General features: G+C 49.8%; 10 protein-coding genes across 10 annotated transcripts; 3 read left to right on the top strand and 7 right to left on the bottom strand.

The window, feature by feature from the left end:
- Nucleotides 1-1,379: 1,379 nt before the first annotated feature.
- On the bottom strand, nt 1,380-4,079 carry An04g02040 (uncharacterized protein; the record flags this gene model as incomplete). Its single annotated transcript, XM_059747345.1, has 5 exons — nt 1,380-2,764; nt 2,827-2,874; nt 2,930-2,983; nt 3,042-3,581; nt 3,656-4,079. 5 exons carry the CDS (start codon nt 4,077-4,079, stop codon nt 1,380-1,382), a joined length of 2,451 nt encoding a protein of 816 aa, XP_059606876.1.
- A 1,966-nt stretch (nt 4,080-6,045) lies between these two features.
- On the bottom strand, nt 6,046-8,153 carry An04g02030 (uncharacterized protein; the record flags this gene model as incomplete). Its single annotated transcript, XM_001401534.1, has 2 exons — nt 6,046-7,879; nt 7,951-8,153. 2 exons carry the CDS (start codon nt 8,151-8,153, stop codon nt 6,046-6,048), a joined length of 2,037 nt encoding a protein of 678 aa, XP_001401571.1.
- Nucleotides 8,154-10,466: 2,313 nt separating this feature from the next.
- An04g02020 (uncharacterized protein) lies at nt 10,467-11,713 on the bottom strand (the record flags this gene model as incomplete). Its single annotated transcript, XM_059747344.1, has 7 exons — nt 10,467-10,666; nt 10,754-10,917; nt 10,974-11,118; nt 11,190-11,293; nt 11,358-11,374; nt 11,445-11,522; nt 11,606-11,713. The coding sequence occupies 7 exons, from the start codon at nt 11,711-11,713 to the stop codon at nt 10,467-10,469; spliced, it is 816 nt and encodes a 271-aa protein (XP_059606875.1).
- A 396-nt stretch (nt 11,714-12,109) lies between these two features.
- On the top strand, nt 12,110-12,707 carry An04g02010 (mitochondrial 37S ribosomal protein uS13m; the record flags this gene model as incomplete). The annotated part of the gene is made up of 3 exons (XM_059747343.1): nt 12,110-12,112; nt 12,274-12,540; nt 12,663-12,707. The coding sequence occupies 3 exons, from the start codon at nt 12,110-12,112 to the stop codon at nt 12,705-12,707; spliced, it is 315 nt and encodes a 104-aa protein (XP_059606874.1).
- Nucleotides 12,708-13,034: 327 nt separating this feature from the next.
- On the bottom strand, nt 13,035-14,588 carry An04g02000 (uncharacterized protein; the record flags this gene model as incomplete). The annotated part of the gene is made up of 2 exons (XM_001401531.1): nt 13,035-14,371; nt 14,453-14,588. The coding sequence occupies 2 exons, from the start codon at nt 14,586-14,588 to the stop codon at nt 13,035-13,037; spliced, it is 1,473 nt and encodes a 490-aa protein (XP_001401568.1).
- Nucleotides 14,589-14,828: 240 nt separating this feature from the next.
- Nucleotides 14,829-17,515, bottom strand: An04g01990 (uncharacterized protein; the record flags this gene model as incomplete). The annotated part of the gene is made up of 4 exons (XM_059747342.1): nt 14,829-15,648; nt 15,697-16,720; nt 16,779-17,274; nt 17,354-17,515. 4 exons carry the CDS (start codon nt 17,513-17,515, stop codon nt 14,829-14,831), a joined length of 2,502 nt encoding a protein of 833 aa, XP_059606873.1.
- Nucleotides 17,516-18,545: 1,030 nt separating this feature from the next.
- On the top strand, nt 18,546-21,818 carry An04g01980 (uncharacterized protein; the record flags this gene model as incomplete). Its single annotated transcript, XM_001401529.3, has 3 exons — nt 18,546-19,437; nt 19,487-21,558; nt 21,621-21,818. The coding sequence occupies 3 exons, from the start codon at nt 18,546-18,548 to the stop codon at nt 21,816-21,818; spliced, it is 3,162 nt and encodes a 1,053-aa protein (XP_001401566.1).
- Nucleotides 21,819-22,732: 914 nt separating this feature from the next.
- On the bottom strand, nt 22,733-23,329 carry An04g01970 (mitochondrial 54S ribosomal protein bL34m; the record flags this gene model as incomplete). Its single annotated transcript, XM_059747341.1, has 2 exons — nt 22,733-23,093; nt 23,265-23,329. The coding sequence occupies 2 exons, from the start codon at nt 23,327-23,329 to the stop codon at nt 22,733-22,735; spliced, it is 426 nt and encodes a 141-aa protein (XP_059606872.1).
- A 406-nt stretch (nt 23,330-23,735) lies between these two features.
- Nucleotides 23,736-24,251, top strand: An04g01960 (uncharacterized protein; the record flags this gene model as incomplete). The annotated part of the gene is made up of 1 exon (XM_001401527.1): nt 23,736-24,251. One exon carries the CDS (start codon nt 23,736-23,738, stop codon nt 24,249-24,251), a length of 516 nt encoding a protein of 171 aa, XP_001401564.1.
- Nucleotides 24,252-24,576: 325 nt separating this feature from the next.
- Nucleotides 24,577-26,262, bottom strand: An04g01950 (uncharacterized protein; the record flags this gene model as incomplete). The annotated part of the gene is made up of 5 exons (XM_001401526.3): nt 24,577-24,809; nt 24,874-25,066; nt 25,149-25,895; nt 25,960-26,142; nt 26,248-26,262. 5 exons carry the CDS (start codon nt 26,260-26,262, stop codon nt 24,577-24,579), a joined length of 1,371 nt encoding a protein of 456 aa, XP_001401563.1.
- Between the last annotated feature and the right edge of the window lie 8 nt (nt 26,263-26,270).

Genomic DNA, 26,270 nt, shown 5'->3' with positions numbered 1-26,270 from the left:
GAGATGTGGCCTAGCATACCAGTATAGTTACTGTCTGACCCTGACTCAACCTCACAGTTCGGAAGTCCCTCGACGCCCTTGCTTCTCTAGCACATGAAAAATTCGGGAGGAGATCGAGTCGGAGAAAATCAAAGATGCCATGGTTGCTAATCCTTGTCTCAGGGACGTCAACTCACCCAACTAAAGAGCAGCTTCCACGTCACGATTTCCTCTTCTTCTCGAGCTCGTGCACCGACTATTACACCAAGTGTGTCACCGTACTTCCAGCCTGCGTTGGAAATCATATCTCCAATGATATTTTCCCTTGTACATGTTTATCATAGTAGTGACGCCATACGGGACTGTTTTGTGCGGACAATACTTGTTCCAATACGACCGTCCCCGCTATTTATGCAGCTCAACATGTACACCCCGCACGATATCATACTGGGCTGAGCTTGGCCACTAACATCTAGACGCAAGATCACATTCCAATCAGCGGACAGTGAATGTCAGTATCAGTGTTAGTGACACTGCTGACTACCCTTTTTACCAATACTAACCATGATGTACTGTCAGGATAAAAATGTGCGGTCATCATGCTATTGTATATTACCCACGAGGCCATCTGAAATTAGAGACATGATTCAGCTTAGCACTTAGCACCGTGGCCATCAGTTCATTGCAATGTAATCATGATGGTACTGAAAAGACCCGTCTCTTGCTATAATAGGAGTAATCATGCTCTGCCACTTCACCCTAGGTGATCTGTTCGAAATGAGCCGGACGTACAGAGCGTTTTAATACCATACCACTTCCGATATATACTTCGAAAGGACCATAGGGAACGTGTTTTGGGGGTCCGACGACTGAGGCAGAGGCACACACATTAGATGCCTAGGATACGGAGGTTAGGACCCGAATCACTAGCCGTACGATTCAGAACGTAGGATGTGTTGCTAGTAGCTTCCAGCTACCAGAAAGGCTCCTTATAGGTGCGGCGCTTGCATTTCCGTTGTGATGCTGGTTGCTAGGATGATTCTGCATATTGTAGCCCTCTGATTGAACAAGTGATTGAGACAGACATTCAGCATGGATGGGAAAGCCCAAGGCCATCGAAGGCGAGCAGTTTTCGAGCTAATAGTAGTAACATATTGTATTGTATCAAGCTAGTCTTAATCCCCGTGGGTTGAATGAGTGCAAAAGAAAAAAAGGAAAAAAGGAGGGAACAGAATACAAGAGATGAAGGACACATCAAAAACGCGTTGCCAAATTAGATACAGCAAATTAGTCATATAAAGGACAGACATAAGAGATGAATGAAGTTGAAGGAGCAATCAAACCATAATGCCAACCAACAAGCCACATGGCAATTGCTATGTAGCCCACAGGAATATGGCTTATTTATCTTCCATAACCTCATCTTTCATATCTTCTCGTTCTGCTGTCTCGCCGCCAGCTTCAGTTGCTGGCTCGGCAGCATCTCCAGCAACCGAAGAGGTCTCACTAGCAGCATATCCGTTTCCGCCTTCCATAGTTGAGGAGTTATCATCCCCATCGGCTTCTCCTTCTCCCTCATCGAGATCGTCGTCGTCGGCTTCCTCGTCGTTCTCATCGGATGAGAGCGCCTCACCCTCCTCGTCTGGATCACCTCCGTCGCCGATAAAGCTGTCCTCATAGCCAAGTTCGGCTGGGTGAGATGTACGAGCTTTGCGTGTCGTACGGACATCTTCTTCTCCACTTCCTTCTCCTAGAATCTCACGGTCAATATCGTCAAGTCCTTCCTCGCCCTCAATGTCTCCGTCTTCATCGCCCATCTGGGCCGATCCAGGCATCGGGGAGAGTTCCTGGTCTCGGGATGGCACTTCGAGACCATCCTTAGTGACATCGGCGTTGGTCGTTTCACCATCTCCGGCATCACGTTGAACACGGCTCCTGTTTGCTTTAGAACGTGATGTTGATGCGCCTTGCTCCTTGACCTCTGTAGCTGAGGCACCAGACGCTGGGCCAGCAAGCTTGCGTTTAGCATTGCGCGCAGCGCGGGCTCTGCTACGGGCTGAAGACGGGACGCGCCCAGCAAGATCTGAGGAGTTTTCCAAAGCCAATCTGATTTCTCTTGCTTTCTGACGTTGTTCCCTTTCCTTCTTGCGGTCACGCTTCGGGCCGTTGGCATCGTCATAATCCCATCGGTCCAAGCGCCTGGCAGCCTTGCGAATGACAGACAAGTAGTAGCTGGCGCATTCACCAAAGTCTTCCTCTTCATCCGGCTTTGGAATAAGCCCGCCTTTGCCCCATGACTTCTCCTCATCGTCCGTATCATAATCATCAGGCAGGGTTGATAGTAAACGACCGTGACGGACAAGCGGGAGCTCGCTCTCTCGATTCGCACGCAAGACACGATATGCCTCATTCTTCCGCTTGGCTAGAAGATATTCAATTCGCTGTCGCCGATTCTGCTCAACAGCCAGCTGGTGCTGTGTAAGAGGCCGGGGACGGCGAGAAGAGGACTGCTGAGGTAAGGTGGGTTCTGCGACGAACCGGTTCAGAATGGGATGGCCAGAGCCTGGAGGAGCTGGAGAAGCAGCGTCAGGTGTGTTTTCCATCTTGGTTCTTAAGATGAGACGCTGCTGACCAACAGAACGGTTGAGGGAAGATTCCCGCTTAGGCCTCTTGTACCGAGACCTGGCAGACTGTCCAGGAGTTTGATAATCATCCTCATCATCCTGCGGATAGCGCTTGGAAGAGGGGTGTAAGGGAGTTGACATAGTAGAGCCACGGCCATCGCCTCGACCTTAATAATCACATCAGTAAACTGGGAGGCTTTGGGTTTTTGTTGGACAAACTTACCCGAAACATCTCCCGAGCCGTCTTCCTCGTAGCCGAAGTCTGGCAAACCTACCACGAGATGTCAGTCATATTAGGTTCTGATACGTCGATCTGGGGACTGTACCTTTCTTAGAGCGTTTGGTCACTCTAGGGATTGGCTCATCTTCCTCCAAAATACCTGCGGATGGTGTCAATTATTGCGCGAATGGAACTCAAAGAAGGCCTGTGAAACTGACGTTTGCGTTCCAGACGCTTAGCCTCTCCATATTCAATCTCAGACTGTGTATCAACATTCTCCTCATTTGCTTGTTCCTCGGTAAGGCTTTCAAATTGAGGCACCTTGATAGGCAAGCCCCCGGTTCCTTCACCGTCCAAGCCGGGTCCAAACGGGTTGTTGCGAGCGGCTTCGGCGCTGAAATCACTTTCCAGGTACCACCACATCAACCACAGAAATGCCTTTGCACGACTCTTACTGCTCAATGTGCCCCGCATAACGAGGTCGAAGAAGTCGCGTGGAGGGAAGAAGTGCATTTCAGATACCTTGGGCGCGTATTGTGCCAGGACGAAAATGAGGTTTACCGGGTTCGTGCGAGGAATTGCATGGCGCTTGATTCTTTCTAGAGTATTTGGCTGGTCGACGTCTTCTGAGGCACCTTTGAGAATGGATTTGAGACGAGGAGCGTCTTGGAGCTGCTTGTAGGCGTTCGGGTCTTGGTGGGCTTGTAGCGAAGGAATGGAGTGATAGGTCCGCAGTTGAGCACGCATCTCAGGGAAGACTGGTCCTTATCAGTAAATGATGAAGAGTAGCAGAAAAGAATATCTGTAAGTTAAAAGCGAAAGGAGGACGTACAGTTGAGAGTGGTATTCATCCTTCCGAAGTTCACCAGTAAGCAAACCATAGCCATGCTGATAGCTGCTTGTTTATCGTTTTGAAGTTTGTCTTTCAAGATCTTGCTCGTCTTGCTACTCCTAGCCATAGCATCGATATAGATGTCCGCGAAATCCAGGTTCTTCTCTCCATCTGGCCATCGAGTAAAGACCTTGGTCTGGTCTTCAAAGACGAGCTTGAGGAACTGATACTGAATGTCCTTGCGCCATAAGGGAATGCCATCTTCCTTCTTGAGATGTCGAATCTTGTTCCCGGAGTAGACAGACCCGATAGTGCCGTTCGCCTGACGCCTAATACCAACGGTCATGTTGTGAGTTTGCTGCTCATCTTGCGGCTCGGATTGCGCAAACGACTCGTCCGCGGCGGTGCTCTCAACCTCAGCCATTTCGGAAGTCGCGTGTTTTCACGGAACAATGGTCTTCGTATAGATGGAGTAATATGAAACCTCCCAGACTGCGACGTAAGGATCCGTTCTCGGCGTGTCCTGAGAGCGGTTACCCGCGCAGGGGGACAGCGATTGATGGGATAGTTAGCTCAAGGACGACGCAATGGATGAACGAGTGGAAGAGTGGTCGCCCGGCGGATGATAGAAAGTATGGGGATGATGAGATGAGAGAGCTGGCGAAGATTGACGCGGATGGGAGATTGAGAGAGAGGGAAGAAATTGGGAGGTGGGCAGGGAACGTGATCCTGGACGATCCGTGACTTTCTTCTTTCTCCCTTGGCTTGATCTCCGATCGTGCGCGGGAGTGACTAAGGTAGCATGTATAGTTTAGTTAACTAGTTACCACCCTTGGAACCCGACTATTCATTCCCATGAGCAGTCTGTCAGATTTCATTACTTTACCCAGGCATTCCCTTTCTGACAAGAGAATGCTAAAAAGCTTCTAACGCTTCACTTCATTTGACATCGAGTCTGTCAATATAGGCTTACAGTGAAGACATAGCACTGCCTCACCACGACCATCATTCCATCCCCATTCACTATTAAACATTGAACAAGACATATCTTTCACCTTTCCAAAATGGGTTTGAAAGCATACGAAGAGAATTATTCTGGCATGCAGTGAAGCCAGGTAACCCTTTACATGCTGAGTGATGTGTTCCTACGTACAATTGATCTAAGATACCGAGGGATTTAATGCAACCACAAAGTGGACATCATCATTTCAGTTACAATGAGTTACACATAATAAACAAGCTTCAGACTTCTTTTTTTACTTGAACAGAGAATAACTAGCTCCCTTATTTCTGAGACACGCGGTCTCTGTAAGCAAGGCCGTCTTCGGCATTTCCCGTTGAGCCCAAACTGCTACTGACAAGATATGATGATACCCACAAATAGCGCCAGCAAAGCAGCTTCCCATCCTCCACGGATCCGAGATATGAACCAGAAAAAGAAGATCCCATTCGATGTCAGCCTCCACGGACCCCAGTGCAGAGAATAATTTTGTGGACACAGCAGCTCGAGCCAACGCCATACACAATGCAAAGAAGAATCTTATCTCTATCACCCGTATTCCCATTTTTGTGACCCATCATTCCTTGAAGTCGTGCAAAAAGATCAATGCTCGCCGAAAGACGTCACAGCCACACAGACCTTGATGTCTCTCCAACTCCGGTGCCAATGCTTAACACAGCTTGGAGTAGTAAAGCATAATCTCAAGCAAAGCACGAAACAACAACACTGATGGAAAAAGAAAACGGAATAAGAGAAACCCCGCCATGAGAAACCGAAACTGTAAGAAATCTATTCGCGAGACACGGTCGATGCAGCTGCCTGGCACCAAGCAGGGAAAAATCATAAAAGCACTTTTCTGAACACGAAAAGCCGGCACCCCCGCTCGGCACGCGTCGTTCAAGCGGATCTCCGTATGGCCGCCTGAGAACAAAAAGGGTATCTGATGAAGCGGTCGCAGGAGAAAGACAACGCATTCTATGATATCCATGCAATGCCGACCCGAATGCTCTCGATTATAACCGGGTATAACCACGAGCAGCGAGATAAGGAGATCGGACCACATCGAAACCCATGTCTAAAACAAAACGATAAAATAGGCGACATTGATAAAATGCTCAGCAGCAGAAAAAAAAAAAACACCTGCACATAGGAGAATAACAAGAAAGAAAAGAAAAGCAAAAAAACAAATTCTTAGAACGCATCTAAGATAATGTCGTGGCAGTCATGACAAAGCCGACCCTGAGAGAGAAAAGATAGGGATGAGAGGAAAGAGAAGAAGAACTCAGGATTCGTTCTGATCGTATCCGTCAAAGGAGAGGCAAATGAAGAGAAAGAAGCCAATCAGACCCGACGGCCTCGTCAGAGACCACAACTTCCCCTAACGGGTGATTTACCACCAGGAAGAAGGTCCAGTAGGGCCGGACGGGTTGCCGTAACCACCACCGTAGCTGCCGCCGCCGCCATAGCCACCACCGCCTCCATAGGAGGGAGGAGCGCCATAGCTGCTGCTGCCGCCGCCGCCGCCACCATAGCTGCCGCCAGGTGCACCGTAGCTGCTGCCACCAAAGGAGGGAGGACCGCCCATACCACCGCCCATGCGACGCATGTCACGGGTAGCGTTGGCGCCACGACCACGGCCACCACGGCCGCCACGACCACCATAGCCGCTGCCCTCACGAGCAATGCTCTCGAGGAAGGAGGGGACCTCCTGATGAGCCTCCTTCAGGAGATCAATCAGGTCGCGGACAACACCCCGGTTACCACGGTTGAAGAAAGCAGTGGCGATACCAGTGTTACCGGCACGACCAGTACGACCGATACGGTGAACATAGTCATCGATGTCGGTAGGCAAGTCGTAGTTGATGACGTGGGTAACATTGGGGATATCGAGACCACGAGCAGCAACAGCAGTGGCAACAAGGATAGGGCAACGGCCAGAGCGGAACATTTCCAAAGCACGCTCACGCTCACGCTGGGTACGATCACCGTGAATAGCGGTGGCGGGGAAACGCTGGTTGAGAAGGAAGTCGGACAGGGAGTCGGCCATACGCTTGGTTTCGACGAAGATGAGGGTCAGACCGCTAGTGCCGTGCGTGTGGAGGATATCCAAGAGGACGGAGCGCTTGTCGTGGTCCTCAACGTATTCAACCTTCTGGGTGATGTTCTCAGAGGTAGAACCGACACGGCCGACGGACAGGAAGACGTAGTCCTTCAAGAAGTCGCGAGCCAGCATCTGGATGTCACGGGGGAAGGTGGCCGAAAACATCAGCGTCTGGCGGTCGTTCACGTGGGGCATATCCTCGCCTTCCACAATGCGGCGAATCTGGGGCTCGAAACCCATGTCCAACATACGATCGGCCTCATCGAGAATCAGGTACTTGATGTTGACCAGAGAGATGCGGCCACGCTCGATAAGATCGACAAGACGACCAGGAGTAGCAACCAGAAGATCACATCCGCGCTCGATCTGGCGGAGCTGGGAGCCGATATCGGCACCACCGTACACAACACAAGGGCGGACCCAAGAGCGGTAGGCGAACTTGCGGGCCTCATCGAAAATCTGGGAAACAAGCTCACGGGTGGGGGCGAGAATGAGGGAGGTCGGGTACGCCTTGCGTTGACGTCCGTAGCCAAATTGGCCGCCGGCCTGGGCAGGAGCAGCGGAAGGACCGTTCTGATAAGCCTGAGACAAAATAGGGAAGAGGAAACCACCAGTCTTTCCGGAACCAGTCTGGGCGCAGGCCATCAAGTCGCGGCCGTTCATGACGATGGGGATGGAATACTTCTGGACGGGAGTGGGAGTCTGGTAGTGGGCGAGCTTGATGTTCTCGATCAGGTGGTCATCCAGGGGCGGGTTGGTGAAGGCGTTGACCGGCTCCGGGACATCGTGACCAGAGGCCTCCACGGGGATGTCGTCGTAGTTGGCAAAGTTGATGCCAGTGTTTTGCTTGGTGGGATCGTTGGGAAGACCGAACAGTTCGCGTTCGAGACGGGGATTGGCAGGACCGGGAATGTGCTTGCCGTCACGCCACTGGCCATCTCCAGAGCCTCGGGCAGAACCACCTCCACTTCCATAAGAACCTCCGTGACCTGGGTGTCCGTAAGCATTTGGATTAAAGGGCCGGCGAGCTTCGTGAGGGCTCCAGCTAGTGTTACCATTGGGACCGCGAGGGCTGAAATCAGGAGCGTTGGCGTTGGCCCACTGGCCACCACGAGGGCCGCCTCTGCAGAATCATGCCAGTTAGTCACTACACACAACGTGAAATGGGACACGCGGTAATTGAATATCACATACCTAGGACCACCCCAGGAGTTGCCAGGGCCAGCGGCGGGACCGGGGGGAGGGGCAGCGGCGGCAGCACCGTCCATGTTTCCACCCATCTGGCGTCCGCGAAGATGGGGAGGGATGTAAGCGGCGCGACCCGTGGAGGGGGCAGGGGCAGGAGCGTGCTGAGACTCGTTGAGGGAAAGGTTTCCCATCTTCAAGCTGTCGGCCATATTTGCGGTATTTCGGACTGTGGACACAGATGACAGATGAGCAACACGCGTTGGGATGTCGTTGCAGAAGCCGGCACAAGAAAAAACGTACTATGGTGGTATTTGAACAAAGCGTTTTTTCAGCGGATGTTGTCCTTGCGGGCGAACACTGGAAATTTCTTTTCTTCTGTACAGGACAAAAGGAAAGAAGATCAAGAAGAAGTGAAGTGAAAAGTCCCCGCGTCTCTATCGAGTGGCAATACACAGGGGATCAATAAGAGTAACACAGTGCGAGAAAGAGGAACAGGGTAAAGAAAGACCTTGGGGAGAAATACTAAACGAAGAACAAGACGATCTCCCAGATCTAATCCTCTATTACGGTGTAGAAAAAGAGAAGAAAAAAAGGGGGGAAGGGGAAGAGAATAGGATATGATGTGGAGATATTGGAGAAAAAAAAAATTGAAACCAGACTGGATTAGGAGGGGAGGTTTAGAGGGGATGGAAGAAAAGAAGTAGGGAAGAGGAAGAAGGTTTGTGGGACGGAGAACGGGGAGGAGAGGCAAAGACGATGACTACGAAACTAAGGGAATAATGCACTGGCAGTGGTTGGCAGGCCTGCGCACTGGGAAGGTTTTGCTTGCTTATTGGCAGCCGGCGATGGGATTATTGGGGACGGTCCGGGTGAGAAAAAAAGGTTCAGCGTGTAAAAAAGAAGCGAAGGGAAGCAGCAGCAGGAGGGCAAGCCAGCCAGCGCAGGCCAAACGGCCATTGCACCAAACAGGAAGGGGGAATGGGAAAAATCCAAAGAAAATTCTAAAAAGGCTAAACGAAACAGAGTGGCGGCGTGGTTCTGGCTGTGTTGCCAGATGATGATGGGCTGGGCCCTGTCTATTTTGGCTCTGTTGTACCTCCGTCACTTGCTGGGAGTGCTACTCCTAGTACTGTGTTCTCCTGCTGTCTCTCTGCTTGTCAAACTACTACGAGGTCAACCAGTTCAAAAAAAAAATTCATGGGAAACAAATGGGGTTAAAACTCTGATATAGGGATTTCCCGCATTGAATCGCTGTCCATTTCGACTACGGACCACAATCCATTTTTTGGAAATTTGACCAGTTGCAAGATTCTAGGGTTGTTGGCCGAAATCCCACATTCTATACTATCTAGGGTACTAGTAGCAGCGACCTGTTCACCAGTTGATCCGGTTTGAGTCAATCTGACGAGGTCCAAAAAACTCTGTTTTTTGCCTCAGGCTCGCCTCCCCCCGTAGATACTGTCACGGTCACGTGTAAAGTGCATTCTCAAGCCAAGCGCATCCTTACTTGGCAGCCTGGTGGCCATGGCTACTATGTATACTTCGCCTCCGTCATCTTCAATTTTTACAGTGTCAACGCAGCCACTGTATTATGGAACCTGATCAGCTTCTGCGCCTTGGCATATTGACTGACCCCCCGGTAATCAAAACTCTGACAGAGCAACGTGTGTGGAATTTTATTCCTTTACTTTTGACCACGGCATACAAGTATGATCGTCTCATACTAGGCTTACATCGCCGAAATGTGGACACTCTCACTTTAAAATTGACGTGATTGGAGCATCATTGTGCATTCGTATGATGATACTGCCGTTGCAGTTCTTGCTGTCCATGCCCAACTGCTGCATATAACAAGTTACACGTCTATTACTTGCTTACACCCGGATAGCTGAACGATTTTAAGAATTGAAGTTTGATTATGAAGTCCATAGTTTATGACGGCCATGCCAAAACCAGGCTAGACAGTAGTAAACACAAAGTTCCAATATTTTGACTGCTAAGGTGGAATAGTGTTACTCTTGAGAAGAAATAACCTTACTCCGCAGGTGGAATGGTCTCCCACTCAAATCGTCAGCGTGGGGTCGGTGAAGTATGGTAGGCAACGAGTAAATCTTATCGCCGTAAAACTTTCCCACTGGACGGTGCCTATCATAGCACTGACTAACAAAGTACTAGATGGTTAGGGGTGGCAGGAGTACTTGGACTGTGCCAAAGGTGGACTAGATAGTGGGCGCATCCTTGCCGCTGCCTGCCAGTGGAGCTTATGACAAAAGTACATCGTTGGCCCAACTGGAGGCCAAGCCTTTCTATTACTTGCCACTGGAAGATGATCTCACAGCATCTGGTCCTGGCGCGCTTGCCACGGCTAATTAAGGCATGGGTTATGCGTCGGCTCGTCATGTGGCACATGAAAACGGCATGTACTCCGTGCACTGCAAGGAAAGTCGTAGCGTACGGGCTGCAGCCGAGGGTGGATTCTACTGAGCAAATTTTTCCACGTATTTGGATGAGTACAATTTCTATCAAACAATACTTCTTTCAGCCTTCTCTTGTTCTCCCTTGAAGCTGCGTCGGACCAGGACAACCAGGAGACCGACAACAATGGCAAGCGCTGCGAATTTCGGGAAAATATAAGGAGCGTTATCAGATGTCATAGGCAAAGGGGTTGGAGAAGGAATAACAGCAATTGCTGAAGGTTGTGACTCTTCTTCGGAGCTCGTTTCTTTACAAGCGATCAGCACATCACAGTCTTATCGAGAAGCAGGCCGAGACCTCAGGAAACAGGTCTACAGCTCCTCGTGGCTGCTACCTTTTTCTCCAGCCTTGTCCTCAGACTCCAACTCTCCACTCTTGACGATCTTGACAGTCTCCACGGGTCTGTCAGAACGGCCCTTGGGCACGTTCTCAATCTGAGCGACGATCTCGTAGCCCTCGAGCACTTCACCGAAGACGACATGGCGGCCATCAAGCCAACTGTCCCGCAATCATAAGCTGGCTGTTATCGCTAGACGAAATCGGCATAGACTTACGGTGTAGGAACGGTGGTGATGAAGAACTGGGAGCCGTTGGTGTCCTTGCCGGCGTTGGCCATGCTCAGGAGCCCCTTGCGCGTATGCCTCAGCTTGAAGTTTTCGTCGGCGAACTTCTCACCGTAGATCGACTTTCCACCGGTACCTTTTCGCATGAACAGTCAGCATTTGGCGGGGAAATTGTACACATATAACCAAGATCCTCATATTACTGACCATCGCCACGAGTGAAGTCACCACCCTGGATCATGAAGTCCTTAATGACACGGTGGAAGGTAGATCCTTCATAGCCAAAGCCCTTCTCACCAGTAGCGAGAGCGCTGGAAACGAGCAATGTCAGCAGGGTGCAGAAGCTTCATCTGAGATCGAGTCCTGAAATCATACCGGAAGTTCTCAGCGGTCTAGAAAAGCAATAATAATATGATCAGTACAGGAGCTCCGAGAGATAATAGCATGGCGACGATCACGTACCTTAGGAACAGTCTTGCCATACAAGCCAAGCACGACTCTGCCCAGAGGCTTGTCTCCGTGCTCTATATCAAAGAACACCTGTATGTAGATGCAATTAGTATGTCATATTTGGAAAGAAGTCGACACTGGTTGTAAGCGCCGAAAATCATAACTATACACACCTTACTGGTGATCTTGGGGCCCCGGGGCTGAGCATCTTCGGCGTGGACAAGAGCAAGTCCAACCGCCAGGACGAAGAAGAAAGATAGAAAAATGTTCTTGAAGTTCATGATTGCTCAGGATGTCTCCAATGTAGGAGAATTCAAACGATTGCTTGAGAGCACAGGAGATTCAAGGAGCAATCATTCAGCGAATGGAGGCCAGCTTGCATTACTGCGGAGGTGCCAAGAGCACAATAACCGGATAAGGATTAGAGTTTGCGTATCTTTGCAGTTTATGACTGATATTTTCATTTCATCTCACCGCAAAGGCGGAAGGAATAATGTATTTATGGTATGCAAAACTGAAAATTACCAAAGATCTTTCGGAGAAACATTGTTACTGGTTGAATTTCTTCCGCGCCGAACTGAGCCAGACTGCGGCGGATGATAGAAGAATAGCGCAGCACATAGGCAGTTTAGGCCATATCACATTTCCTGGAGAGCTGAACAAGCCAGTCCGTAAAGATGGTATGTGTTAATGTTATTTCGATCTGAGAATACCCTCAATGGGCGGCTAACAAGCAATCAGGTTTTCATTTTGGGCGTGAACTTCCCCGAGCGAAACCTCGTCAAGGCAAGCAACTCCGAACTTCCATTTTACCTTCAACGCCTGGTCTGACTGAAATCAGAAATCGCTCGAGTCCTTCTTCGGCATCGGTAACTTGACCTCGACCCGTCTCCTTGCCCGCTTCCATATCCACCCAACATGCAAGGTTGGCGACTTGGCGAACAAGCAGGTCCTCGACATCACGGCCGCCTTGTCCGACATGAAGATTGAGAACGATCTCCGCAGACAGTACCTCGATAACATCAAGCGTTTGAAGGAGACAGGAACCTACCGTGGTCGGCGTCATGCGCTCGGCTTGCCCGTTCGGGGACAGCGGACGAGGAGCCAGGTAGGTTTATTCCTATATCCAGTTTCCCCCAATATGATACTAGGGAATGTTGAAGCACTTCGCTGGTGGACGTGGTCGTGGGGTATTGCACAAAAGAAGATTTATACTAACGTAATCACCAGATCAAAACTGCTGTCAAGCTCAACCGTATGGAGAGAAGACTGTGAGGTTAACATGATTGATTCTATTATTGACCCCAGTGGTCCTGCGGCTTCGTTTCAATTGGGGCATGGAATGGCGTTATAAATTCGCTTTTGTAAATTAGTGTTCTGGCTTGACCTTCTCCATCCTGGGGATGTATTTTATGTAGACAATGAAATATTGAAATCAAGGAAATCATAGTAGTGATTCAATGTTGCCTCTCTCTAAAGCAATTATAGGATATATTGCAAGTGGAAACATCAGCTCGTACAGTGGCTTGTTTTAATACAAATACTCAGAACCAAACTTTTCATCCTATAGTTATAACGCCAGAACCATGTGTGCAACTCCTCTTATGCGGAAGACAAGACGCCTTCACCCCGGTTGATCTGAATCCTCTTATCCTCACCGGCGCTGACAATGCCAACCGAGCGGTCCCAGCACACACTGAAGACCTTGACTCCCTCTCCACCTACTCGCTTAGCATCCGCTTTACCTTGCTCTTCCAAGCTTCTCCGAGTAATCGAATACACGCTCTCACCAACAACACCGTCATTGTCCGTCTTCGTAGCACGGATATCCCAGATTCGACATGTACCGTCGTGACTACCACTGATGAGACCGTAGCTGCTGTGGGGATCGCGGGACAGCGAAACCACGGCATTGGTGTGACCTCTGAGGGTCATGGCGGAGATGGTTGTCGCTGATGTACGAGGATCGATGAGAGTGATGTGGCGAGCGGAAGTTCCTGTCGCAAGAAGGTGGTGCTCGGGGAGATGCTCGAGAGATAGCAACGAATGGGATGTCGATCTGGTGTCTACTAAAGCGGCCGTGACCAGATCCCATGTACGCAGAGAGTGATCCCACGAAGTAGAATAACCGACAGTCGAGTCGTTTGTGTCAAAAATGGCAGCTGACACTGGCGCAGTGTGGGAAGACAACAGCGCAAGCGGGCCACGCTGCGGGATGCTGACGGACGAGCTCACCTTTCTGCGCTTGGAGCTCCGTGACGCAGCAGATGGAACTAGGTTCTCGGGGGCAGCTGGGGCATCTGACTTCTTTGTCGACCAGAAGCCAATGCTGTGGTCTGACGAGGCGGAGAGAATACGGTTCGAGGGGGCATGCACAGCCAACGAGTTGATACCAGATTTGTGTCCGTAGAGCTCAATCTGCGGAGTGATCTTTCCTGAGAATCCATCATCGCTTTCATTGTACTTCCAGAGTCGAACGGTGCGATCAAGGCCAGCCGACACAATCGAATTCGGCGAGATGAACTTAGCGGCTTTGATGGACGCACCGTGCCCTCCATCAGCCGGGGACGGTGAGGTTGCGACGATCTGGGAGGACATATTCCACACACGAAGCAATCCGTCATAGCTTCCCGATAGGATTCTCTCCTGGCCTGGAGAGACGACCGCAGAAGCCCAAGAGGTAGCAAGCGAGGTCGCAGAGAGGACATCCACAGAGCCAACCCAGTCATCATGCTCGAAGGAGGCAATATGGAGCGGGGGAATCAACGCTCTTATGTACTCAATTTCCAGAGTGGTTTCCGCAGATATGCCATTGGCCGTCAAGTATTCATCGATCGAAGTCCGAAGGAATGCGCCATTAATCAAAAACTCAAATGGCACCGGCTTGTCGTTTCCCAAGAGATTATTCACCAGGGTAGAAAGTGCATATCTCCGCAATCCTACAGAATATTACAAAAATCAGTGAGCACACAAGTGTATACAAAGCAGACTAGCAGTAAGTTGCCAAAATGCATTCGTACCTGTGGGAACCAGAATGGGGCCGGTGCTCTCAGGCAGCGCAATGTCTTCTTGCTTGCTAACGAGCTGCACGCGCACCTGCCTCTGCGCAGACTGGGACGAGGCCGCAGCAGAGGTTGAATCCTGAACGCCGTTCATAATGGCAGTGAAAGAAAATATGGGTGATATGAAAGGCGCGATCAAAAGCACTTCAAAGCGCAGTTGAGAAAACTCCACCGAGTGAAGGAAAAAAATACGGCGACCGATGCGGCCACATGTGCAAAGCGCGGAGATTCCCCGCGGCAACATTACGTACGTGATAAGTAGAAGAGCATAAATTATGCGATCAATACAACAATAATTCAGATTCCAAAGTTTATATACATCAATAAGTAATGACTATTGCCCTCGTGACGCCCTTCTGATGTCCGCGATCGCCTTTCGCCTGTAGTCGGATTCAGCAAAAAGAGCTTCAATCAGATCCACGACCTCGTCTGGGGAGAACTCTAGACCCAATTCGCCTTCGAGCCAAAGGAACTTGATGTCAGCCAGCGAGCTTTCCAGAATATTGATAAGATACTGGAACTTCAACCAATTCTGTACATAAACGGCCGTCATAGGCGAACGATCGGTGCTATCTGGGCCCTCCGGGATGAATAGATCTTCCAACCCAGTCACTTGGTTGCAAAATGACACAAGCCGCTGTGACTGAGGTTCCGAAATGTCACCTAAATCCTCGATCTCAATTATTATCTTGCTTATGACAGTTGAAACCAATGAGCCGATCGATTGAAGAAGTGCAGACTGCGACAGGATAGGCTGCCATTCCTTAAACACGTCGCGAATTCTGTCCACGGTGGCGCTGACTGCATTCTCGCATTCGCCCAGAAACGGTTGCTCCGAGCATTGGCTGAAGCCCTGTGCACCGTCTAGAAGATCTGTGACAATTGTGCGCTGGGTCTGCATTTCTTTGCTGTAAGCCAGTTTTCCATATTTTTCGAGAGCTTCAATATCTGCATGAAGCCTAGTGATTTGGTACTCCTCTGCCAGATCACGGACTTGACCAGCGAGATACAAGCTGTCGTTATATAAATACATCTGCCCTGCACTCAATTTGAGACCGTAGAAAGTGGAGGCCGTGGCTTTGAACATGGCCAGTATCAGAGTTGGGAGTGCGAGAAGTCCTGTTCCGGAGGAAACCACGCGTGAATGGGCATGTCTGTAACGTATTAGCATCGCTATAAGGCTCTGGCCATGAAAGACTTACGCAGGCTGGGATATGGTATTGGAGTCCACAATTTGTTGCTTGACGATTCCCAGAATTGAGTTGGGGATGTCCGTTATGGTGTACTTCTCCCTCAAAGTAACCTCTCTGGGAGTAGAATGGCTTGCCCCACCCTTGCCATTGACAATTGCAGGCACAACTGGTGTCTTCGGCTCTGAGATCTCGGCGTTCTGTTCTTCATCCTCATCACCCCAGCCCCAGGCATCTCCAGCATCATCGTCATTGTCCGCAGATGCCGTGGCCGTGTCATGTTTCGTTTTGGGGTCATGTTCCTCAGTATCATCATCCAGCCCCCAGGCACTCACGTCTTCTTCATCGTCGAGAGTACTGGGCTGCTTCCCCTTGGAACCGCTTTCGTTGTCTTCTTCCCAACCAGCATCCCAATCATCAGGTGTAGCATTCTCCAGCAGAGCTTCATCGCTCCCCGAAACCTTCTCAACTTCGATTCTCTCAACCCGTTCTGTAGTGCCTCGAGAAGCAGCGAGGATTCTCCGGACCTGATCCAATGAGTCAACGCGCCGTCTAGCTATCCAGAGACGCGGGGCTTGGTTGACCCAAGAGATGAGTTCTTCTTGGCCGCGCCATTCAAAACTCTCAATGTTCTTCGTGAATTTGAGAACATGATCGAGTATTTGCTCAAACTGTCCCAAGCCTTCGAGATCGGTTGGAATAGCAGGTGCTAACCACAGATCAATTATCTTGGAGGACAACGAGGGAATGAACATTTCTGAGAATGATTCCCCAATAGGATTGGGGATATGCTGCTTCAAGAAGCCCAGTACCTTGACTAGACGTTCAAGCAGCTCGGGTATTGATACCATTGATGGCTGCGGCTCAAGGTATATTGTAGATCCTAAAACATGGCACCCGTGGCTACGTCCAGTGGCTCCAGGAAGCAATATCGGGTCAAGTATCTTCGAAATTAATTCCTTTTGAAACCTATCCCTAACTGAAGGGAACATCTCAAGCCTGGTCAAGGCCACGATGGTCTCGTGCAATGTATCATCTATGAAATCTGTTAGTGAACATGAGCTACCTGGCGCTATCCAACGGAAGAACCATACCGCTGTCCTTAGCAATGGTCAGCTTTCCCTCCGTCTTATCAATATGCAGCTGTTCGTTCCAGCGGTTACGGACAGCCTCCATAATATCTTTTCGCAGTCCGGCAGCATTCTCTAGCAGTATATGTAGAACATTTGTGTTTGTGAAATGACTGCTTTGCTTGACAGCGTATTCAGTGGATTCCAATATGTCAATGGCAGCCATGGTGCGGCCCTCTCCGAGAGCTGCTCGTCCGTCGTCTAGTTGTTCGCAAAGCTTTTGTACTTCCGTCAGCGCACTGGTTACCGCCTGATTAAACGCAATTTCGGTCTCAATGAGTCCAACTTTCGCGGAAGCGTCTTCCACTTTCAATTGCAAAGGCTGCGTTTTCTCATGTTGCTCGACAATTTCCCTCGCAGTGACTCTAGATCGTTCAATGTCTGCATGAAGCTGCTTGGCCTGTGAAATCCATCCGTCGGCATCGAAGTTGTTCTCACGACTGAGGAAGTTAATTTCGGCCTATAGGACATTCTCATTTAGTTATACTGCCATCTGAGCTGCTACTTAAGCGGAGCTCCGCATTAGATACACTACTTACTTCAACTTGCTCCCTAGCCTTCGATATGAGCTCCAGTTCCTTCGCCAGGAAAGAGCTAGGAAAATCAGAGGCGACAATTTGCTCCGATACTGGATAAGTACCATCGGTCACGAAATTCAGCACCGACTGGCTTATGTCCTGCTCCGATACCTTAGCGGACATTATGTTAGTAGTTCTAAGCAAGAGCCCTTGGTTCTTGGTAATCGGCGGATCAAAAACGTAAAGAAGACAAACAGAAGCGCCACACTAGGCTCTGCCTCCCTCTTACAGAAGATCTGCCAGGTATCGATCCACAAAGATATACCAAGGACTCCAATGCAGCAGATCGCAACCGAAAGGGAAGGCGAGCTGTCAACACCGCCATGTGACTTCACCGCTCACCGCCTTAGCTGCGATGGGCAAGACCACGAACGATCTCGCTCTTCCCCAGGGCCAGACTGAGGCCGATTATATGATTTTTTTCTTTCTTTTCCGTGTGTCTCGTCTGCTGCTATATTCTTATTTTTCTGTTCGGTAAAGATACCTCCTAAGAATAGACACGGGTTGTTTTTTTGTGAATTATCTGTTGGTGTGGTGCTCTCTATCGAACCGGAAACCTGAACTCCACTCTGAACCGTTACAGTTGGAGGGTAACCTTCGTTCAGCGGCCAACTGTGTGACCTCAAAATTCCTGAAACATCATAATCGGCGTCAAGCAGAGCCCATCGTGTTGTCTCAGTTACTATTGAGAAGCCTGATTCGGGCAAACGCTTCTCGATCCATGTGAGTCATGCTTGTACCAGCCCTGAACTCCATTGAATAAAAAAAAAGCAAGAAAAGAGATTGCCCCTCCGTCGTTTTCTGTATTAAACATCCAATCCTCAACCGGCAGCCTTACATTGGCTGCCACAGATTTGTGCCTCCATACAGCATGCTTCGTGGTCTTCGTGATGTCGTATTATTACAATTTGCAATCCCCTTGTTCTTGCTATTGGTATTTCAAACATGGAATGGGTGCTTTTCCCGTTTCAATTCCCCGCACCCTGAACCTCAAGCATTGCTAGCTTCTCTAAAATGAATAAAACTGTTATACTTGCTTCCTAAAAGTTTGCGCTTCTGGCCTATGGATTACTAACAGCATTTTAGATTATCGCTACGGGGTGTGATCACAGGATTTGGTTCTAAATCACATTTCCAGAGACCATTGAGCAAAATGTCATCTACTCAAAAGAGCCATTTCAAGCTACTCCAGAAGTTCAAACCGGAGTACTCGCCTAGCGAGTTTGCTCAGTATGAGTCGGAGAGAACAGGCATGAGGGTAGTGGTCATTGACCAAAAAGGACCCAAAGTCACAGGTTATTTTGTTCTAGCCACAGAGATTCTCGATGATTCAGGTGCTCCTCACACGTTGGAGCACTTGTGCTTTATGGGCTCGCGGAACTATAGATATAAGGGCTTCCTTGACAAGCTAGCAACACGTGTTTATTCGAGCACCAATGCCTGGACGGCCACAGACCACACGGCCTACACCTTGGACACAGCAGGCTGGGAAGGGTTCGCTCAAATCTTGCCCGTGTACCTAGAGCATGTTATAGCTCCAACACTGACAGATGAAGGGTGCTATACCGAAGTGCATCATATTGATGGCGCTGGAGACGACGCTGGAGTCGTCTACTCGGAGATGCAGGGTGTGCAGAATAACTCTGCAGAGTTAATCGATCTAACCGCTCGTCGATTGACTTACCCGCATGGTGTAGGTTTTCGCTACGAGACAGGCGGTATGATGGAGCAGCTCCGCGTCCTCACCGCGGACCGTATCCGAGCGTTCCATCGTGAGATGTACCAGCCCAAGAACTTATGCCTAATCATCACAGGCGAAGTAGATCACCAGAACATGCTGGAGACCTTGGACAAGTTCGAAGATACTATTCTAGATGTCATTCCCAGTCCTGATTCACCTTTCAAGAGGCCGTGGGTAGATTCCAAGCAGGCGCCGCCATTGGAGAAGTCCATTGTCCAGACTGTGGAATTTCCGGAAGAAGATGAATCTTTCGGGGAGATAGAAATTAGATTCCTCGGTCCGGACTGTACCGACCCTGTTCAAAGTGAGTGTTCCGCTGTCCTCATTTCGAAGATATACTTACTCTGTTATAGCCGGGGCTGTCAATGTTGCATTGCTGTATCTGGCCGGTTCATCTGCTTCTCTATTGGATAACATCCTGGTTGAGAAGGAGCAGCTCGCCAGTGCTGTCTATTATGCTACCGAAGATCATCCCAGCATTGAGATCCGCTTCACATTAACCAGTGTGGAGACAGAGAAACTCGCGAAGGTAGAGCAACGGTTTTTCGAAGTGCTCAAGGACGCTATGGAGAAAGATTTAGACATGAGGTATATCAAGGAGTGCATTGACCGGCAAAGACGGACCTGGAAGTTCTCTACCGAAAGCTCCGCCTCTTCCTTTGCGGAGTACGTGATCTCGGATTTTCTTTTCGGAAAGAGAGACGGATCGACTATGCTTGATGTTGCGACCTTGCAAGAGTACGACGTGCTGGAGAAGTGGAGTGAAGAACAGTGGCGCAGTTTTATCAAAACATGGATTTCTGATGCCAACCATGTCACTATCCTTGGTGTTCCGTCCGTTAAGATGTCTGACACATTAAAGAAGGAGGAGGAAGCTAGAGTCGCAGAGCAAAAGAAGCGCTTGGGTGATGAGGGGCTGAAGAAGTTGGCCGACAAGCTGGAAAAAGCTAAAGCTGAAAATGACAAGGAGATCCCCAAGGAGATGCTGGAGAGGTTCCAAATCCCTGGAATAGAGTCTATCCATTTCGTGGACACTACTACAGCCAGGTCTGGTGCAGCCCTCGATGCCGGGCGCCCATCCCACAAGGCGCAAAAACTGGTGGATGCTGATGGCTCTGATCTGCCCTTGTTCATCCATTTCGAGCATATCCCCAGTAGCTTCGTGCAGCTCTCCCTCCTCATCTCGGCACAGGCCGTACCTGTGCAGCTTCGTCCACTGCTGTCTGTGTATACTGAGGCATTCTTCAACCTGCCTGTCAACCGGAACGGGGAAACCATCAACTTTGAGCAGGTGGTTGTCGAGTTGGAAAGGGATACTGTTGGCTACTCCATGGAAGGAGCTAGAAGCCTAGGAAACTCGGAGATGTTGCGGATCTCATTCCAGGTGGAGCTTGAGAAGTATCACACGGCGATCGCATGGATCCAGGAACTTTCCTGGAACTCGATTTTCGATGTCGAGCGACTCCGAGCGATTACCAGTCGACTGCTCTCCGATGTGCCCGATTCCAAGCGTAGTGGCGACGACATGCTCGCGGCTGTTCATGTGATGGTCCACTATGCAGCAGAGTCTATTGTTCGGGCTCGGAGCACCTTGGTGAAGGCGCGTTATTTGAAACGGATCAAGAAGCAATTAGCAGAAGAGCCGAAGTCTGTCGTTGCGCGGATGGAAGAAATCAGAGATGCGCTTTTCCGTTTCGAGAACATGCGAGTCTTAGTTATCGCTGACCTGGAGAAACTTCAAAACCCTGTGTCAGCATGGAAACCATTTGCTGAGCGTTTGGGTGCAGGTGCCCCTCTACAGCCTATCACGACTAGAAGACCGTTGCTCAGTGAGGCAGGCCAGAAGTTGGGCGGTAAGTCGTATGTGGTTCCTATGCCGACGATTGATTCATCGTTCGCATATGCTACCGCACGTGGTTTGGATTCTTATGATGATCCAAGACTTCCTGCCTTAATGGTTGCAATTGCATACATGAACGCGGTTGAGGGTCCCCTCTGGGTTGCAGTTCGAGGCAAGGGTTTGGCATATGGCACGAACTTTGCCTATAACATTGATACCGGATTCGTCAACTTCGACGTTTACCGCTCCCCCAACGCCCATAAAGCCTTCGACTCCAGCAAGCAGATTGTTGAGGATCACCTCTCTGGTGCGATGCCCTTCGATCCCTTGATGCTGGAGGGTTCCATTAGCAGCATTGTGGTAAGCTTTGCGAATGAACAGTCGACAATTGGTAGCGCAGCCTCAGGCAGTTTCATCCGACAGGTGATTCGGCGCCTGCCTAGCGACTACAAGGAGCGGGTGCTCAAGCAGGTGCGGGCTACTAGCGTTGATGACGTGAAAGGCGCTCTGAAGGACATCATTCTGCCTTTGTTTAACCCGTCCACGGCCAATATCGTGGTTACCTGCGCTACAGTGCTTGAGGAGGTTTGTCATTCCATGAAGAAATTATGATCTTCTTGTGTATCATTTACTAACTGTCGGTTTAGACTATCAAGGAAGGTCTCCAGGCATCGGGATTCACGCCTGCGGTGCAGCCACTCAAAGAATTCGAAGATGACTATGGGCTGAAGGTCGGCGATGACGAGGACGAGGAGTCCGACGATGACGACGATGAGTATGAAACCGGATCTGAAGATGAAGATGACAGTGATGAAGACATGGAGGATGACGAAGATGATGAGTGATGCAATCTATACGACAACCTCTAGACATGACAAGATTTATCTGAGCCAGTTCCTGGATAACACCTAGGTCGAAAGACCAGCTACCCCTGGGGGCCCAGATATGCCGACCCGTGTGATCTGTATTGTTAGAGATGTCTCCAACTAGCAGACGCGCAATGATTTTTGATGTTAATGATATATCGTACAACATAAGTGGTTAACCACCACAAATCTGCACCTAAATCTTAGTTGTGATTATCGGTACCTACCAAACCCGAGTAAACGTTGCCAGAAGTTTATGAAAAAGCTCTCGTTCTTCTTATTTCATTGAATGTTGTAATAAAAAGTGCTAGCAGATGCTTTCGCTATCGGGCCCACTACTATGATTAACCTGAAGCTTAGTCTCTTAGGTGACATAACCTGTTCTACACAGGCTGCCATTATATTTGCAACACACAGCTTCTATCTCTGACCTTTGTGAGAATAATACAATTACTAGAAACCCCAGGAGATATAAATACACTCTACTCCTACCGAACTAACACCCAGATCGACAAATTATAAACCAAACCACGTGACAATATGATATCTATATATGAATATGTATAAGGTACACATAGGACAGCGTCCTATTAATGGTAGCGAGATAGAAATCTTAGACCCATATCACCACCATCTTAGTAACACAAAGGGTAATACCGAACCCGAGCAAAGCCAGCTCAAGACATCAGAAGCTGCATCTCCTCATGCCATCTTACCCTACCCTGGACAGCACAGAGCGCAAAGGCGCCACAAAGCTTCCGCCGCCACCCCACCAAGTAAATAGATCCAGATACCGCAAAATCCAAAGAGCAACAAACGTCATGGTACACAGCACACACATATGAGATTAAACAAGACCAATAAACCCATCACCACCAAACAACGCATTCAAACTACCAGCTCAGCGACTTCCGCCCCCTAGCCCTTCTCCGCAACAGGATCTTCCGTCCACCTCGCGAGCGCAACCGAGCCAGGAATCCGTGACGGCGCTTCTGCACCCTCCGCGAGGGGTTGTAGGTATCGCGCTTTCCGGCCAACGAGGCACTAGCGGAGAAGGAGCGCGTTTGTTGATTTGCGAAAGAGTTGTTGGTGGAGAGCAGGGAACGGACAGTAGTAGTGGAGGAAGAGGTAATGAGGCTCTGAGAGGGGAAATGTTGTTGTGGGAGATGGAGCGAGGAGAGGGTCGTGGAGGAGAGGGCACGGAACGGTGTTGATAGAGCGGTTGCGGTGGATGTGAGCGGTGCGGAGGTGAGTCTAGTGAATTGATTCAAGTCAGTCATTTTTCTTTCATCAATACTATGAAGTGTCTGAGGTGCCGGGGCTTCCCCTGACAATCTGCCTGACCTGACTGACGAATCGGGCTATATGGAGAGCCTAGATGCGTGGTCTCATTGGATCCGGGGTGCCAAAATTGGACGGACGTACCTGGTTGCTGGGGCCGCAAAGGACCTGAAAGCGGTCGGCAGAGCCGTACACCGGAAGCAAAGCATAGTGATGAGCAGATTGAAGACGAGTGTGAAACGTAATTGGACCTCGCTGACGCGGAAAGCTGGGGACGGCGATGGAGGGATGCGAGATGTTGTCCGTGACGGCGGACTGAAAATTGAACTCCGGCGCCGCAGTGCACGGACCACCTCCGACTTTTTCTCTCCGCCGGACGATGCAAGAGCGCATCTACAGTTCTCTATATCTGCTCAATTGGTGCAATAATCAATCAACAAGGAAATAAACAAGTTCTTCTTATTCCGACACAATTGAATACGGGCGTCCCTTCTCAGTACTCAACGAAACTCTCTCCCCGGAATTTAAAAAGTCACTACTTCGATAACAACCTTTACATATACTTAAAACACTTCTGCGACGAGTCGAGAAACAAACCAAATATCATATACCACAATGGCCGCTCAGGGTCCCTCTCCGCTACCTCCTACCACCATTCTTTCTTCGAAGCCTATCTCCCAGGCTGCCGCGCACGATTTCCTAGCCGCCTACCTCGATCGCGCCGCCACAGACCCCGCCCTCCAACCTAATGCCGGTATTAGCGAACATGGCCCGACCTCGCGCACCACGGCTGCGGCACCCAATCTCATTTTGCACAATCTGAAGCGCGTTCAGGCTGGACTTGCTGGCGAAGTCCTGGGCAGGGACCTGGCTCTTGCGAAGCTCAGCGCTGGAGAGGAGGGCAATGCGCAGCAGGCGGAGGCCGGAACTGAGGGGTGGGAGGATCCGAAGAAGCTTCAGGAAGAGGTTGTTGCTGCCGATGATGATGACGATGTTCGGATGGATATGGACGTTGTTGAGACAGAGCAGAATGCTGAGGCCGCTGCGGGTCTTGATAAAGAGGAAAGGAAGCGGAAGAAGAAGGAGCGTAGACTTGCAGAGAAGAGGGCAAAGGCCAAGTCGGACGCTTGAGTGGGTATGAAAGCGAAAGAAAAGTTACTGTTTTGCGGGAGGTTTGCTACGGGTTGCATCAGCTTTGCTACGGGGTTTATTTTTCTGCTGTTTGTTTTGGATTCCCAAGATATATTAGACTTGTGCATATCGCATTGGCGCATTCAAGGCGAAACTATTTCTTTGGAAGACGATTATGATTGGTTTATTTTAATCGGTGATAAGAACCCAAAAATCAATTCACAATTGAATATGCCTTCAGAAGCCCATGATCGGCGGGTCTCTCCACAACCGGCCCTAAAACACCATGCCAGAAAAGAAAAAGAAGACCTTGAACGTCAACTTTTCACAGCTCACGGTCAGCCGCCTTAACTGGCGTCTCACTATCTTCCTCCTTGAGGCCGGTGACCTTTCCACCCTTCCAACCGAGCGCCTTGAGTCTCTCGGAAAGGATAGGGTGAGAGTAGTGGTAGCTTGCATACAACCAGTCAGCGTCCATGGTGCTCAAGTTCTGGATCTGCAGCTTGAGAAGGGATTGCGCCAGCTGCTCAGAATAACCGAGACCGACAGCAAAGGCATCTTGATGGTTTGGTTAGTATTGTGTTATAATCAGGGGAATAAGTCAAAGGTCCTGAAGACTTACCAGCTTCGAATTCAAACTTGCGACTGAGGATGTTCATCAGAAGCTTGACAACAGCATCCATCGGCGCGAGGGCATCCGAGAACAAGAGGAATCCGATCATGATGGGCTGTTGGCTATAGAAGCCGAACGACTGATACAGAGACTTGTTGTTCACGAATGCAGAGAAGAGCGCAAAAATGTAGAACATATGGAACTAAGAGAGGTCAGTATGCTGGTATACTGATTCAACCACTCATGATGTGATGATTGGTCTACACTGGGGCCCAGAAAAATACCTGAGCAATACCGAATAGCTTCGTGGTGTGGCTGAGACTCCAATGGCCCAGTTCATGGCTCAGGACTGCAACAACCTCCTCAGGCTCGCTCTTCTCAATCAAAGTGTCGTAGATAACGATGTGCTTTTTCCAAGGGAGACCATAGAAGTAGGCGTTGCTGTGAGCGCTCCGCTTGCTGCCGTCAATGACATGCAGCTCCTGAAGAGGAAACTTGAGCTTTTTAGCGAGGTTTTCGACACCGGTCTTGATGGCACCCGGTTCAAGGGGCGACAATTTGTTGAACAAGGGCAGGATAACAATAGGATAGATGGTGATAGCGAAGATCTGGAGGAAGACGCCAAAGAGCCACAGGTAGTAGAAGAAGGAGTTGCCGGTCTTCTGAATGATCTTGAGCACTGCGCTGATGATGGGTGTTCCGAGTACGATACCAAGCATCTGTCCCTTGAGCAAGTCCGTAACCCAGAGACTGAACGTCTGCTTGTTGAAACCAAACTTCTCCTCGAGGACAAAAGTATTGTAGTACGAAATGGGAAGAGACAGAACCGTGCTGATCAGGTTGAACCCGAAGACAAATAGGAGCGTCTGCGAGATTTCACCCTGGAACCGAGAAGGGAAGTACTGTGCCAACAAGAGACCGCTGACTCCCCAAAGCTTGGGGAGAATGTCGCCATAGATGAAAGCGAGATTTTGGATTTGACCGTAAAGAGCTGCAACAAGACCGAATTTGGCTTTCGCGCGACCGTAGGACTAATAAGTCAGGGGACGCCTGATCAGTATGATGTGGTTGCTGGGCTCATGTGGAGGTGCTTACCTGACTCTGATCGAAGACCTTCTGAGAGACCTCGCCCGCCAATACTTGCGGGGGCTTGGTCCGTTGCAGCACTTTGTACTGACGAAGAGACAGAAAGCCTTCCAAAAGAAACTGGCCTAAAGAGAAACCGACGAGGACATTCTTCCAGGGGATGAATGGACGGTCGAGAAGACGCGCCAGTTGCTGTAACGGCCACGATAACCCGAGTTAGCTGGAGCTTCAAGCTTGAAAGGGAAGACCAGATGAACTCTTATAACAAGAGGAAAAAAGTCTGTACGGGAACTTTACCTCGAGGATATACATTGCGACAC

This window comes from Aspergillus niger (genome assembly GCF_000002855.4).
Source record: "Aspergillus niger supercontig An04".
Classification (NCBI taxonomy): Eukaryota; Fungi; Ascomycota; class Eurotiomycetes; order Eurotiales; family Aspergillaceae; genus Aspergillus; species Aspergillus niger.
Note: the sequence above shows the minus strand (reverse complement) of the source record. Positions and strands in the feature narration are given on the sequence as shown.